This window comes from Pomacea canaliculata, linkage group LG12 (assembly GCF_003073045.1).
Source record: "Pomacea canaliculata isolate SZHN2017 linkage group LG12, ASM307304v1, whole genome shotgun sequence".
NCBI lineage: Eukaryota > Metazoa > Mollusca > Gastropoda > Architaenioglossa > Ampullariidae > Pomacea > Pomacea canaliculata.
In genome coordinates this window covers 18,217,363-18,229,690 of record NC_037601.1, presented here as the reverse complement: position 1 = coordinate 18,229,690, position 12,328 = coordinate 18,217,363, and the positions used below count along the sequence as shown (strand labels likewise).

The 12,328-nt window shown below is 40.0% G+C and overlaps 1 protein-coding gene across 1 annotated transcript; it reads left to right on the top strand.

Moving 5' to 3' along the window:
- Positions 1–824: 824 nt before the first annotated feature.
- Positions 825–12,212, top strand: LOC112576604. The gene is given in 10 exon segments (XM_025259184.1): positions 825–2,543; positions 4,493–4,656; positions 4,944–5,142; positions 5,439–5,793; positions 6,208–6,693; positions 7,044–7,302; positions 7,531–8,163; positions 8,738–9,646; positions 9,648–9,915; positions 9,918–12,212. Coding segments are annotated over 8 exon segments (3,477 nt in total). The 5' UTR covers positions 825–2,543; positions 4,493–4,656; positions 4,944–4,964; the 3' UTR covers positions 10,307–12,212.
- Positions 12,213–12,328: the final 116 nt, after the last annotated feature.

The following is a 12,328-nucleotide window of genomic DNA, read 5'->3' as shown; positions in this document are numbered from 1 at the left end:
AGCAATGAAGTTAATAAGTACAAAACTTTAAAGGCTGTGACATAACTATTTGTCACCAGTTCGTCACGTGATCGGATAAGGCCATCACTGACGGTAACTTACCCCAAACCCCAAAGATATACATGTAATTTTAAAGGGAACTGCTTTTGCTCTGAATACGTTGGTTATTACGGACTATTTAATTAATTAGTGTATGTACACAGGTTGGCACGCGCATAGATGTACAAGATAATGTTAGGAGTCCAAACGGGTGCAAGGTATGTAGATGCGATTCACAGAGAAACAAAAGGTCAACGAGTGACACGCGGATGCCAGGGCCAACGTGGGAAGAATTTCAGATTTAGTGCAAGTACCGAGGGTAGTGATCGATGTATGGCAGCCGGAATTTCATGTCCGCAGACATCTAGAAACGCTAGAGATGTCACATGCAAGAATGGTAATGTCATAGTTCTGATTGAGCGAGGATGTGTCTGACTTTAAACTGAGCATTTACTCATCTCTGTCACTTGCTCATACTCTGAGCGATATCTCGCTTTACTTTTTGCCAGCTCTGCTTTAAAGTTAAATTTCTAATTGTTGCAACGGGGCCAGGCGCATGCCAATATTCACACCTTGTTAATATGTAAGCGCTGTCTTGTAGTATTCAGACAATATACCTTGTCGACCAATCTTTTATGTTTTCGCACGGACTTGTATCACTTATACAAATCCTTGTGTTTTCGCGACTCATACAAATTTGAACTCATCCTGCTCAACAGCATTCAAACGGCAAATGTTGAATAAATTCCTTTTAGAAGTATAAACTGTCTTATTTAACTTTACAGATACAGATAGCAATACTTGTTCTCTAACAAAAACATTAATTCCACGAACGAACACGCATATACAACCAATGCTGAGGACACTCTCATACTATTATTATTTTACAGACCAAGCGTTTTCTATCGCTCCCAACAGAAGACATTTCTCTTCCAATCTGTTCTGCAGTCAATCACACATCATTTTCCCTGTTATGTTGCTGCACACAAGCTAGGTCAGCGAAGCGATCAGTGGCAAGCTAAAGAAAAAAAAAATAGTTGGCAACATATTGGCAATGAATGCTCGGTTCAGATGGCCCTTTCAGCAAAAACATCAAAACTAGGACGCCTAGTGCACAGCCGTGAACATGCTGTGATAGAATCAGGTCATGATCTCACAGTACTACACAAACATTGCACGCACACACGTGAGTATGCACGCACTCTGTAGCCGCCCACACCAGCCACCCGTGCCCACACGCCACAGCTTAGCGCACGTTCGCTCACGCACTACCATGATGACACCCAGTCGAACTATTGACATGCTTCGCTGCACGAACGTCTGCAGGAGACGTAAGTCACGTGACCTCATTCCTCAACACGCGTTTGTTTGCCTCCGTCTTCGTTTCCTCCATGTGTACATATAAGGAGGGGCATATACCTGGTTGCACTCTGCGCCCTAGATAAAGGCAACGATTCGAATATTTGTTAGTCTGAAGTTACCGGACACTGTCATACCTCATAGACTTTTTTTTTCTGGGCGGCGCTGTAGACATCCGTCAAAAGGAGCGTTGAAGCGAAAATTACCCTCCACCCCAACCAAACAAAACAAACAAACAGGAAGAAGAAGAAAAACACGCCCAAAGCAGACACAGATCATCCAGGGTTTCTGGCACTAAGCAGAACACCTGTCATGTCACCTGTGATCGGTTCATAGTCGGTGGGACCAGCGTTCGATTCTCCCCTGAGCACACCCACCACTCTCTCGACAGCTTGGTTTGCTGGATTGGCTTTGTATCGAAAGCAAGGTGCGCGGGCGTTTGAGGGGTTAGGGAGGGGAGAATCCATCCCGCACATCTTTGTGCACGAACAATTAGCATCACGAGTGAGAGAATACAAGACTTGCCACCGAGGCCATAGCCAGCGGAGACGCGTGGATCGTTGGGATAGATCGTGGAAAGACACTACTCCTGCAGCTCTTAACATAATTGGAGTTTCAAGCTTTCATCAGAACTTGAGGTCTGTGGGAGGAATCGAGCGACTTCGTTGTTGTCGGCACTTCTCTTCCAGCTTGTTCAGCTTCGTGCAGTAGTTGCTGGGTCATCATTTTTCTTCGCCCATCCTCTCTAATCTGTGAAGCTCGACGGTAATCCAATTCTGCTCACGCAATTCTACTCAACCTTTCGTCCCGCTTCCCTCCTCCTACCATCCAAAGGTCCTCGGGTTCTTCATTTTAACCGTATCTGTGTGCGAGGCCGCTTCCCCACCTTCGTCCACCTCTCAGTTCTTCACCAGATCTGCATATCGCGACACTGCAGTGAAAAGTTTTCTGCCTAGATGAAAGTTGAATCGAAACGCGAACTTTGTCCAGGATTTGGGTGTGACCGTGACCGGCAGTCAGGCTTTATACCAGAAAGACGTATCAACTTCATACAAACGTTGTGGGGCAGATCACAGTCAGAAGTGGTGCTGTCCTTCTACAAGTGCAGGAGAGTAGACACTGCAACAGAGTCTGACCGCTGCTCGGTAAGTTGTGTTTCATCACTGACCCTCCACTTCTACGCCTTCTGTACAAGTCGCAAAGATAAAATGTAAGCGTCGCGTTAGGCAATAAGAAATGGATAGCTCGACAACGAAATTCGTCGTCTAAAAGGCTTCGAACATGTTACCGCTAAGTGATTGCATGTTTTGCAAGTAGACTGTATCGAGTTCGAGAATATTTGTTTACCACGATAAAAGTTTTAGATGGACTTAGGAAAGCTTTGGTCTTCGCTTACAATCATCGAATGTGTATAGAAAGTGCGAGGATGTACTGCATGGGTCGGGACGACAGTTATGAGTTATTACCTGACCAATGTTGTAGTTCTCTATTTTAAAAATTGACTAAGAATAAAGCTATATAATACGTGACCAAATAACGGTTTGTATTTTTATTCGCGCAGTCGGTCATAAATCAACCTGCCTAGTAAAACTGTGCTGACGCGGGTAATTTTTTTTTCGAGAAATTTATACACGTTATATGCAAATCACAAACAGCCCTCTATGTAACACTAGACCAGTTGCTTAATTTTGTCCTTGATTGTTTTACGATGAAGATTATGCGCTGCCTGTAAGCAGCCACGTAGCTTCATATTTGTTCAGTAAGGCAATAGTCTTTGGTCCCACTTTCAATTCAGATGGCTGGCCGGAGTAGTTCCGTTATATATAATATGGCCTCGCCAGACGGATAAGTAAAGCAAGTGGCCTACTATCAAGCAAATGTCGCTGGCGCAGATTGTAAGTACATTCGGTGTAAACAGCTGTAGTCGAGATGTGCGAAAGACGTTGAGAACCTCGAATTATAGTACATCGGCTCAACTAACGAACTGAATTGTGTCAAATGGTCGATAATGGTAACAACAGTTACTAATCTTAACTCCACATATTTTGTAGTATCAACCAAAACTAACATTAAACTAGTGAGTTTTATTATTTATCATTTATTTACTATATATTTACAATGCTGTGGCACAGATCACGCAGGGAATTTCGTAACAGTCGCAGAATTCTGGATTCGAACGGCTGTGGCGTAAGAACTGTGGGTAATTACTGGGAATCGTGCATAATGATGGGAAGAAAATATCAGTAGTAATACAGAGAGAGAATATAAAAGAAATAATAAGGCTATGAGTAGAATTCACAACTTAACAGTTATTCCTTACGGTCGTGAAGTTTATAATTAGGTTACCAAGGAAAAAAAAAAGATACGTACGTTTGATTTTATTAAATATAACCAATCAGACTGTTAAATAGTCTTCAATATTCACACAAGCACTACGTCTTCTATTTCAGTGCAAATCGCTTGAATATTGTAGATTTTCATTTAAAGCAGATTTTATAGTGCTATGGTCGCAGCGGAAATGTCGGATTTCTCCCCCCTCGCGACAGCATGAGTGACCCACATGTGAACGGAAAGAGCGGCTTTCTACAGCTTCCACTAGAGTTCGCTTTGTGATGCTTACACTTTAAGGTGTACTCTTCTAGCTATTTTTTATAATCTAGTCAGAGAACTTGATCATATATATGGATTTCTATAAATGATTCTCCTAAATCGACACGTAAGGGTTACACCAATACTAACTGCTCCCTGTCGAAAAAAGTCGTCTGCTAAAAGTACTTAAAAATACATTGATGGTTAATATGAGCTGTTATAATTGTAGCTGTCGCTTTATCACGTGTTATATTGTAATAATTTAAGTAGTGTCAGTTATTTGATCTGATTCAGGCAGTTTTTCTTACTTAACAAATAATTATCCATTCATATAATAAGGTATATAGGTTTAAGTTCCAGAACTGCTTATCCAGTCGATTAATAAATCTTCTTGTGTATTACACAGAATCCATCATCATAAGTCCACATTCTAACTATCACAACCACTGTTGCTTAAATGCTTCTTCAGAGACAAGAAAGCGTTTTATTTTTGCCTACCTTACAGGTGAAGCAATAGACAAAATATAACACCTTTATTCCTGCTGCCTCAATGATATTCTCCAACAATGCAGTCTCTGGTTGGAGGGTTGAAGACTGCTTCATTTTTTCTGCGTCATCATGCCAGAAGCGACATGAGATACATCTTGGCGTATGGCTTCTTTGAAACAGGTATTTATGTCTTTTTTTTTTTAAATTGTGCTGAGATTCATGTTAAGAGGCTGAAAAATATTATGAATGAAGGGAGAATTCTCAAGTAGTATTTTATAAGTGCTAAGGAAACAAAACTTGCACCATATTAGGCTCATGTGTATAATAATTAGCTATGTGGTGATATATTTGTTTCAATCCACAGCATACATGTACCTGTCTATTTTACACTGATTTTTTTTCCCCCATCAGTTGATCTTGGCCAGTGAAAAAAAACTTCATGTCACTGTTTTTTGTTTTTTTTTCAGCACCATGTAATAAGCTTTTGAATGTTACATTCAGTACAACACCCATATGTAACAACCAGCGTATATATGAAACTATACGAAGTAGTGGACTTCAACGTGGTAAAAAGAAAAAGGCATCCCTTGTCATCTTTGACAAAGATGGGACTCTTATCTGTTTCCACACCATGTGGGCACCTTGGGCGCAAAATCTTATTTCAAAGTAAGAAAACTTTTTTCCACTCTTTTGAACTATTTTAATTTCACATAGCAAAAAAAAAAAAAAACAAACAAAAAAACCCCCCCAAAATATAGGGAGAGGGAGAAAATACAAGAAACAGTTTAAACATTAATACTAAACAATTAAATGTTTTCCATATTAAGTGAAGAAAAAAAAAGTAAGAAAATTTAATAAGTGTCAGTCTACTATAGTTGGAAGTCTGTGATACTTTAATTTTCTGGTAGTATGTTTGGCACAAATGCTTTATAATCATGGAAAAATAAAACAATTTTCTTCAGCATTGTCAAGGCAACGAAAACTTGACATTAGTCAACAGCTGTCAGACACGTTGGGCTTTTGTGCAAAATCCCAGCGTGTGTTCCCAGGTCTTCTGGCAGAGGCCACTGCACCCATGGTTAAGAAGGAACTGATACAGACTTTAGTCAAGCAGGGAATTGAAAAGGAGAAAGCCACTCAAATCATTGAAAAACATTGGCTTGAAGGAGATGTTGGCAGTCCTGAGACAGTAAAGTCTGTTGGGGATTTGAAGATTTTGTTTCAAATTCTGAAGGAGAATGGTGTCAAAATTGCAATCTGCACTGCAGACAATCGTAGAGGAACACTCAATACTTTGAGAAACCTGGATCTTACAAAGTAAGTTGAAATGATTATCCAAAGATTTCGGTTACTTTTCAAACTGTTTCCTTCTTTTTTTCTGACTAGTTATTGTTTCCTAAATATACAGTTAAACAGATTTTTCAAATTGCAAACCTTTATATTTGAACAAGCAGGAATATTGAGGTGGATAGGCAATGTATTTTTTATGACCCCATAAATCACAGAGTTTGGCCTTACTTTGGGGTGCCACATTTATTAAACTTGATAATCATCACTATCTGTGTTATATTTTTAAAGTAGTCACATAACCATGTGTAGGTATATTGTTAATTGTACAGATACATTATGTCAACATAAAGCCATCTTGTGCGTTTGCACAATTTAGTTTTGTGGAGGATTGTCAACTTATGGTTATGCATTAACCCTGGATTTTTGTGTGTGTGTGTGTAGATACATTGACATGATTGTATGTGGTGATGACCCAGACACTGAGCCCAAGCCATCACCTTACAATGCATTGAAGATATGTAGAGAGCTGGGTGTCAGTCCGGACCAGGCAGCCATGGTAGGGGACACAAAGGCAGATGTGGGAATGGGACATGCAGCAAAACTTGGCTGGACTGTGGGCGTTCTCACTGGAGTGTGTGCAACAAATGACTTGCTGCCTGAAGCAGGACACATCATCAGCGGCGTCAATGACCTCTTGCCCCTTATTCTTCCAGAGGATATGCGCAACTATTATGCCTATTCCACAGATGAGCGTATCCTTAAGGACAGGTGGGAAAATGCAACTTTGAGTTCTGGTTCCAGTGGAGAGAGTGGAATTGAGGAGAGTGTCAAGATGCAGAGCACAGAACTTGTTATTGTTGATCTGCATGGGACTCTTATATGTCTTAACTCCAAGTACTCCAAGTGGCTGGCTCATCTTTCAAACAGGTGATAAAATCTAAAATCTGTAATTAATTTCATGTGTCTGTTTAAATGTTTTTGTAATAGACCTTTGTCACTGGTTAGAAGCAAAAGTAAAACTGTTAAAATTAGTAAAATTTAGTTAGCATCATTTGTAGATTGAAGAAAAGGTGTGTTACAAGACTGTGTTCCAACAAACTGTCGAAAATCTATTTTTCAGACAGTTCAAACAAGAAGAAATCTCATATAGGCTCTGGATGTTTATTTGCATTCTTCAAAACATTAAGCTTGGGTGGTGTGTTAATTCAATGCAGGATGTACATTGGAACAAATATCCCCAAACCATATACTTTATTCTGGGCTTGTCTTTGCTACAGAGTGGAGAAGATCACAGATATGAAACTTGCTGACAAAATCTATGCAGCTTTGGGTGCATGTAAACAGACTGACACCATCCAGATGGGACTTCTAGCCAGTGCCTCTGATGAACGTCTGAAGTTGGAAGTGTTCCAGGTTTTACGTGATGCAGGCTTTCCTTATGAGGAGGCACTTCTGGTTTCTCGTCAGGCTTGGCATGAGAGTGAAGACATTCTGGCCAAGACCACTCCAGTCCTTGTGGATCCTGATACTGACAAGGTCAGTGTAATATGGTTGAAGCAAGGACATTTCATGCTCTGTAATGAAAACTTAAAACAAATTCGAACATTTCTTTGTGAATACTTGATTAAGAGTAGTGAAAAAAAAAATCATTTATTTTAAGATGTACATGAATAAGTCTCACATACAGCAGATTTCTCATTGTGTATGATATTGATTATTTCATGAAGATCAAGCAGAATTGTAACATTCAAGTCACTTACACAGATGATGCATCGGCTGAAGAAAGCAGGTATCAAGATTGCCATATGCACTACAGCCAGACGGCAAACTTCTGTGATAGATCTTCAGAAGCTGGGCCTTCTCCACTATATAGACATGTTGGTATGTGGTGACGACCTTCCCAAGATGACAGAGCAAAAGTCAGCCTATGTTACGCAGCTTATCTGCCAGGAGCTGAATGTGCGCCCAGAGAAGACCATGGTGATAGGAGACACCATGGCAGATATCAACATGGGACTGAGTGGGGAAGCAGGCATCACTGTGGGTGTACTCACAGGAGTTGGCTCATACAAAGAGCTTGTGCAGGCCGACCACATTGTTCCCAGGGTCAGCAGCATTCTGGGGCTGATTTTTAAGGGAAAGAACAATAGTCCTGGAGGTGAGAAAAATGGCACATCAGATGCTTTCTCAGGTGCTGGGAATATCAACAATAACCATCAGAATGGGGCTTCAGTGCCTAAGGGTGATGCCTTGTTTGCCCAGCCCAAGAAATCATTCAGCACCATGCCAAACTTAAAGATTGCCAAAGATATTGCCACATTTGACTACATCATTGTAGGAGCAGGGTCAGCAGGTTGTGTGCTGGCAAACAGGCTGTCACATCATCCAGATCAAAAGGTGTGTGTGCTTCTTATGTGTGGTAAGAAATTAAGCCATTATCTCATTTCAGAAGAATTAAACTTTTTCATAGCAGGTTCTCTAAAAGTTTTCCACAAGAAAATGACTGGGATAGCACCTATAAGGTGCACCTATGAATATGAAATTATGCCATCATGCTTGCAGGAAAGGTGGATTTCCATCAGCAATTTTTATAATCTTTTTATTTCTTTTACATCCATCTTTTTAAATATTTTCACTTTATTTATGAAAGAGAATGTTTTCAGTACTAAAAATAAAAAATAACTGACATGGCAGAAATGCCATTCACCATTTTGAAAGATTTGTCAGATTTGTTTTTTCCCAGATAACAGATAATGCCCTATAAAGCTGAACTTTGAGATGAAGCAAAAGTCTATTTCTGTCTAAAGTCCTAATGATGTTTTGGGATAGTGAGAAGAAAATTATATTTGTATGTAACTGCATCGGTAACTTTCCATTTTAACAGGGCAATAGTGACAAGCAGTAATCACTTGACTTTTCTATGTAGTTTTCATTTTTTTTTATATCATTGGATATCTGTGTTATTGTTTAGGTTCTTCTGGTAGAGGCAGGCCCTGAAGACAACACATGGAAGATCCACATGCCTGCTGCCCTGATGTACAATCTCTGTGATGATCGGTACAATTGGTATTACCATACGCAGCCAGAACCATACATGAACAACAGGGTCATGTACTGGCCAAGAGGCCGTGTATGGGGAGGCAGCTCCTCCCTAAATGCCATGGTATACATACGAGGCCATGCCTTCGATTATGACCGCTGGGAGAAGGAAGGAGCCAGTAACTGGTCGTATGCAGACTGCTTGCCATACTTCCGCAAGTCACAGACCCATGAGCTTGGGGCAGATGAATACAGAGGAGACTCTGGGCCACTACATGTTACCCGAGGCAAGTCCAACCACCCTTTGCATCATGCATTCATAGAAGCTGGCATCCAGGCAGGTTACCCTTTCACAGACGACATGAATGGCCACCAGCAAGAAGGCTTTGGATGGATGGACATGACCATCTCTGAAGGTAAGCGTTGGAGTGCTGCTGCTGCTTATCTGCGTCCCATTCTTTATCGCCCCAATCTCAGTGTTGTCAGCAAAGCCCTCACAACACATGTCCTGTTTGATGGAAAGCGTGCCATAGGAGTTGAGTACCTCCAGGGTAGGCAGACAAAGCAAGTCTATGCTGACAAGGAAGTGATTTTAAGTGGAGGAGCCATCAATTCTCCACAGATCCTTATGCTTTCTGGTGTGGGGAATGCCAGACACTTGCGGGAACTGGGCATTCCTGTAATAGCAGATCTGCCAGGTGTAGGGGAGAACCTGCAGGACCACCTGGAGGTTTATGTACAGCAGGCTTGTACTAAACCTATCACACTTTATTCAGCGCAGTGGAAATTTCCCCACAACATGATTCGCATTGGCCTGGAGTGGTTCTTTAACCGCACAGGTGATGGAGCAACAGGCTCATCTGGAGAGTGGAGGCTTTATTCGAAGTCGTCCAGGTGTGCTGCATCCAGACCTCCAGTACCACTTCCTGCCATCCACAGTTAATGATCATGGCCGTAAGATAGGGCCTTGTCATGCATACCAGGTGCATGTTGGTCCAATGCGCCCCACAAGTCGTGGGTTTTTGCGTATCAAGTCTCGCAACCCTATGGAACATCCCATTATTGTTGCCAACTACTTATCCACAGAGCAGGATTTAAGAGAAATGCGTGATGCATCAAGCTTACTCGAGAAATTTTTGCCCAGAGGGCTTTTGACCCCTACCGAGGCATCGAGATAGCACCAGGATCAACAGTTACGTCAGATAAAGACATTGAGGACTTCCTCAGAAATATGGCAGACAGCGCTTACCATCCTTCTTGCACCTGCAAAATGGGATCGCCTGGCGACCCTATGGCTGTTGTTGACCCAGAGACTCGTGTCATTGGATTGGAAGGTTTGCGGGTGGTGGATGCCTCAATCATGCCAAGTATCATCAGTGGTAATCTTAATGGGCCAACCATCATGCTGGCTGAGAAAGCTGCTGACATTATTCTGGGCAAATCTCTTCCCAAGTCTGATGCATCAGTCTGGCAGCCCAAGACTCTTGACACACAGAGATAATGTAATGAATTAAATGCCTCACAATACTGATGAGGTACCTGCAGCTAAATGGAAAAGAAAAATAACAGAAACAAATCTTTAATGTGGCTAATATATAACTGTTCTGGATGAGTGTTATTTTTTTCCAAGTGCTTTGATTTGGAGATTTGGGTATGAACATCAGGAAATATGAATGTGGTCAATGAAGCAACATCAAACAGGGTTGCAGGACTAAACATGGTGCAGGTCATAAAATATTTGCTTGTAGCCATTTTCATCTCTGACCTCAAGGTAAAAGATGAAAGAGTTATTTTGAAGTTCTTATCACTTGTAGTGTGTGAATATTTAGAGATCAGCAAAGATCTGAAGTGATTTTTTGTGTTTGTGGTGAAGAGAAAGTGTGTGAATGAGAGAGATGAGATAAAATGTTCCTGTGATGCAAAACATTTGATCAGAAAGTTAACTGCAGTTTTTTTGTGACGATTACAGCTAAAAATCACTTTTATGTCACTGCTAAAAGTCAAAAATCATCTTTTTTACCTCTAATAAGCATATCTTTACTCCTTGCATGCCACAGAAGTGGCTTAATAGATGTAAGGTGCAAATGTTCTGATAATGCTGCATATCAAAAACACCTCAGGTGCTTGTACACTTATATAAAAACACTTTTATGTGTATATATATAATAATGTTATTTTGATTATAAAGCCTATTTGCCTCTTTTTTTTTTTTGAAAGGGAGACATCAGGTATTTGAACAGTCTTGTTTACCGTTGCTATTTTTAATCAAGGTGGAAGTTTAAAGAGGCTACACTGTCTTAGTCATCTTATTATAGGCTATTGTTTTTTTTGATGCAAGTGAAAGTCACAGTTACTTGATGCCATATTTTAAAGGGCAGTCAAAATACAGTTTATTAAACTCTTTTTTTTCTACTGCTTAGAGACATTTATTTATATTTTTTCTTTATTGTTATTATTTTAGTTTTGATTGTAACATAGCAAATATTTTCTGGTGTAGGTTTTACATTTTTTATTTACTTTCTGTGATATGCTACTTTTTTCCTGAAAATTGTAAAGTGACTAGAAAAAGACATTGCTTTGCACTTTTACATGGTACCACGAAGAACATGATCTTTCACACTGCACATTTAAAGAACTGTATGGCAGTTCACACAGAGATGTATAATATTCAGTCTTAAAATCTATTTGACCTGTAGATAATTACCTGTAGATCGGTAACATTTTTAACACTGATCATGATGTAGAGTCTGGGTTGTAATGTACATTGGAAGTAAAGAGGTCAACACAATGAATAGTCCTCTCTCTCTCTTCTGTCAGGAAAAGCACTCACTTTCCGTTTGTAAAAGACCTTGGTCAGGTCATACACACTCACACACTGTGTTAGTTCAGTTACCCTGGATTAAGATAAAAAAAAAAAAAAAACTCCAGAGAAGAGAAAAATCTGTCTCCATCAGCTGGACAATAATAAATTCAAACACTTGATCCAACTAGAATTTAAGGAAGAGTGTGAGATATCACATAAAAAGTATGCATTTTACATGTCGTTGCATTTCATTTCCATTGTGTCTTCTATCTTCTAACCTACAATAAGCTACAAGGTCAACAGAGAATGCGTAACATTTCTTATTCTGCAAGGTCTGTTGCTCTTCCTTGGGTCTTTCAGTGATTTAAGTGTATAATTTATTTTCACATTGAATTACACAGATCAAATTCTAAGCACTGTTTTGGCTGTAAAATCAGCAATAGTAACTTTGCATTAATTTTATGCATAAGTGTTTGCAAATTCATGTGTGTGTACAATTTTAGAGTGAGAGATCAGACAGTCCATATAAACTATGGCTCCTGGTGCTTTATATTGATCGACATGATATACATTAGCTAGTAATAAATTATGTTTGTTAGCAGCATTCATGGCTTTTTTAATTATTGGTGGTTGTATTTTTTTCAAGGGTTCAACCTCTTATTACCACTACAAATACAAAACAACTTTATTAATCCTTTTCAGGAAATTGTTTGTCTGCCA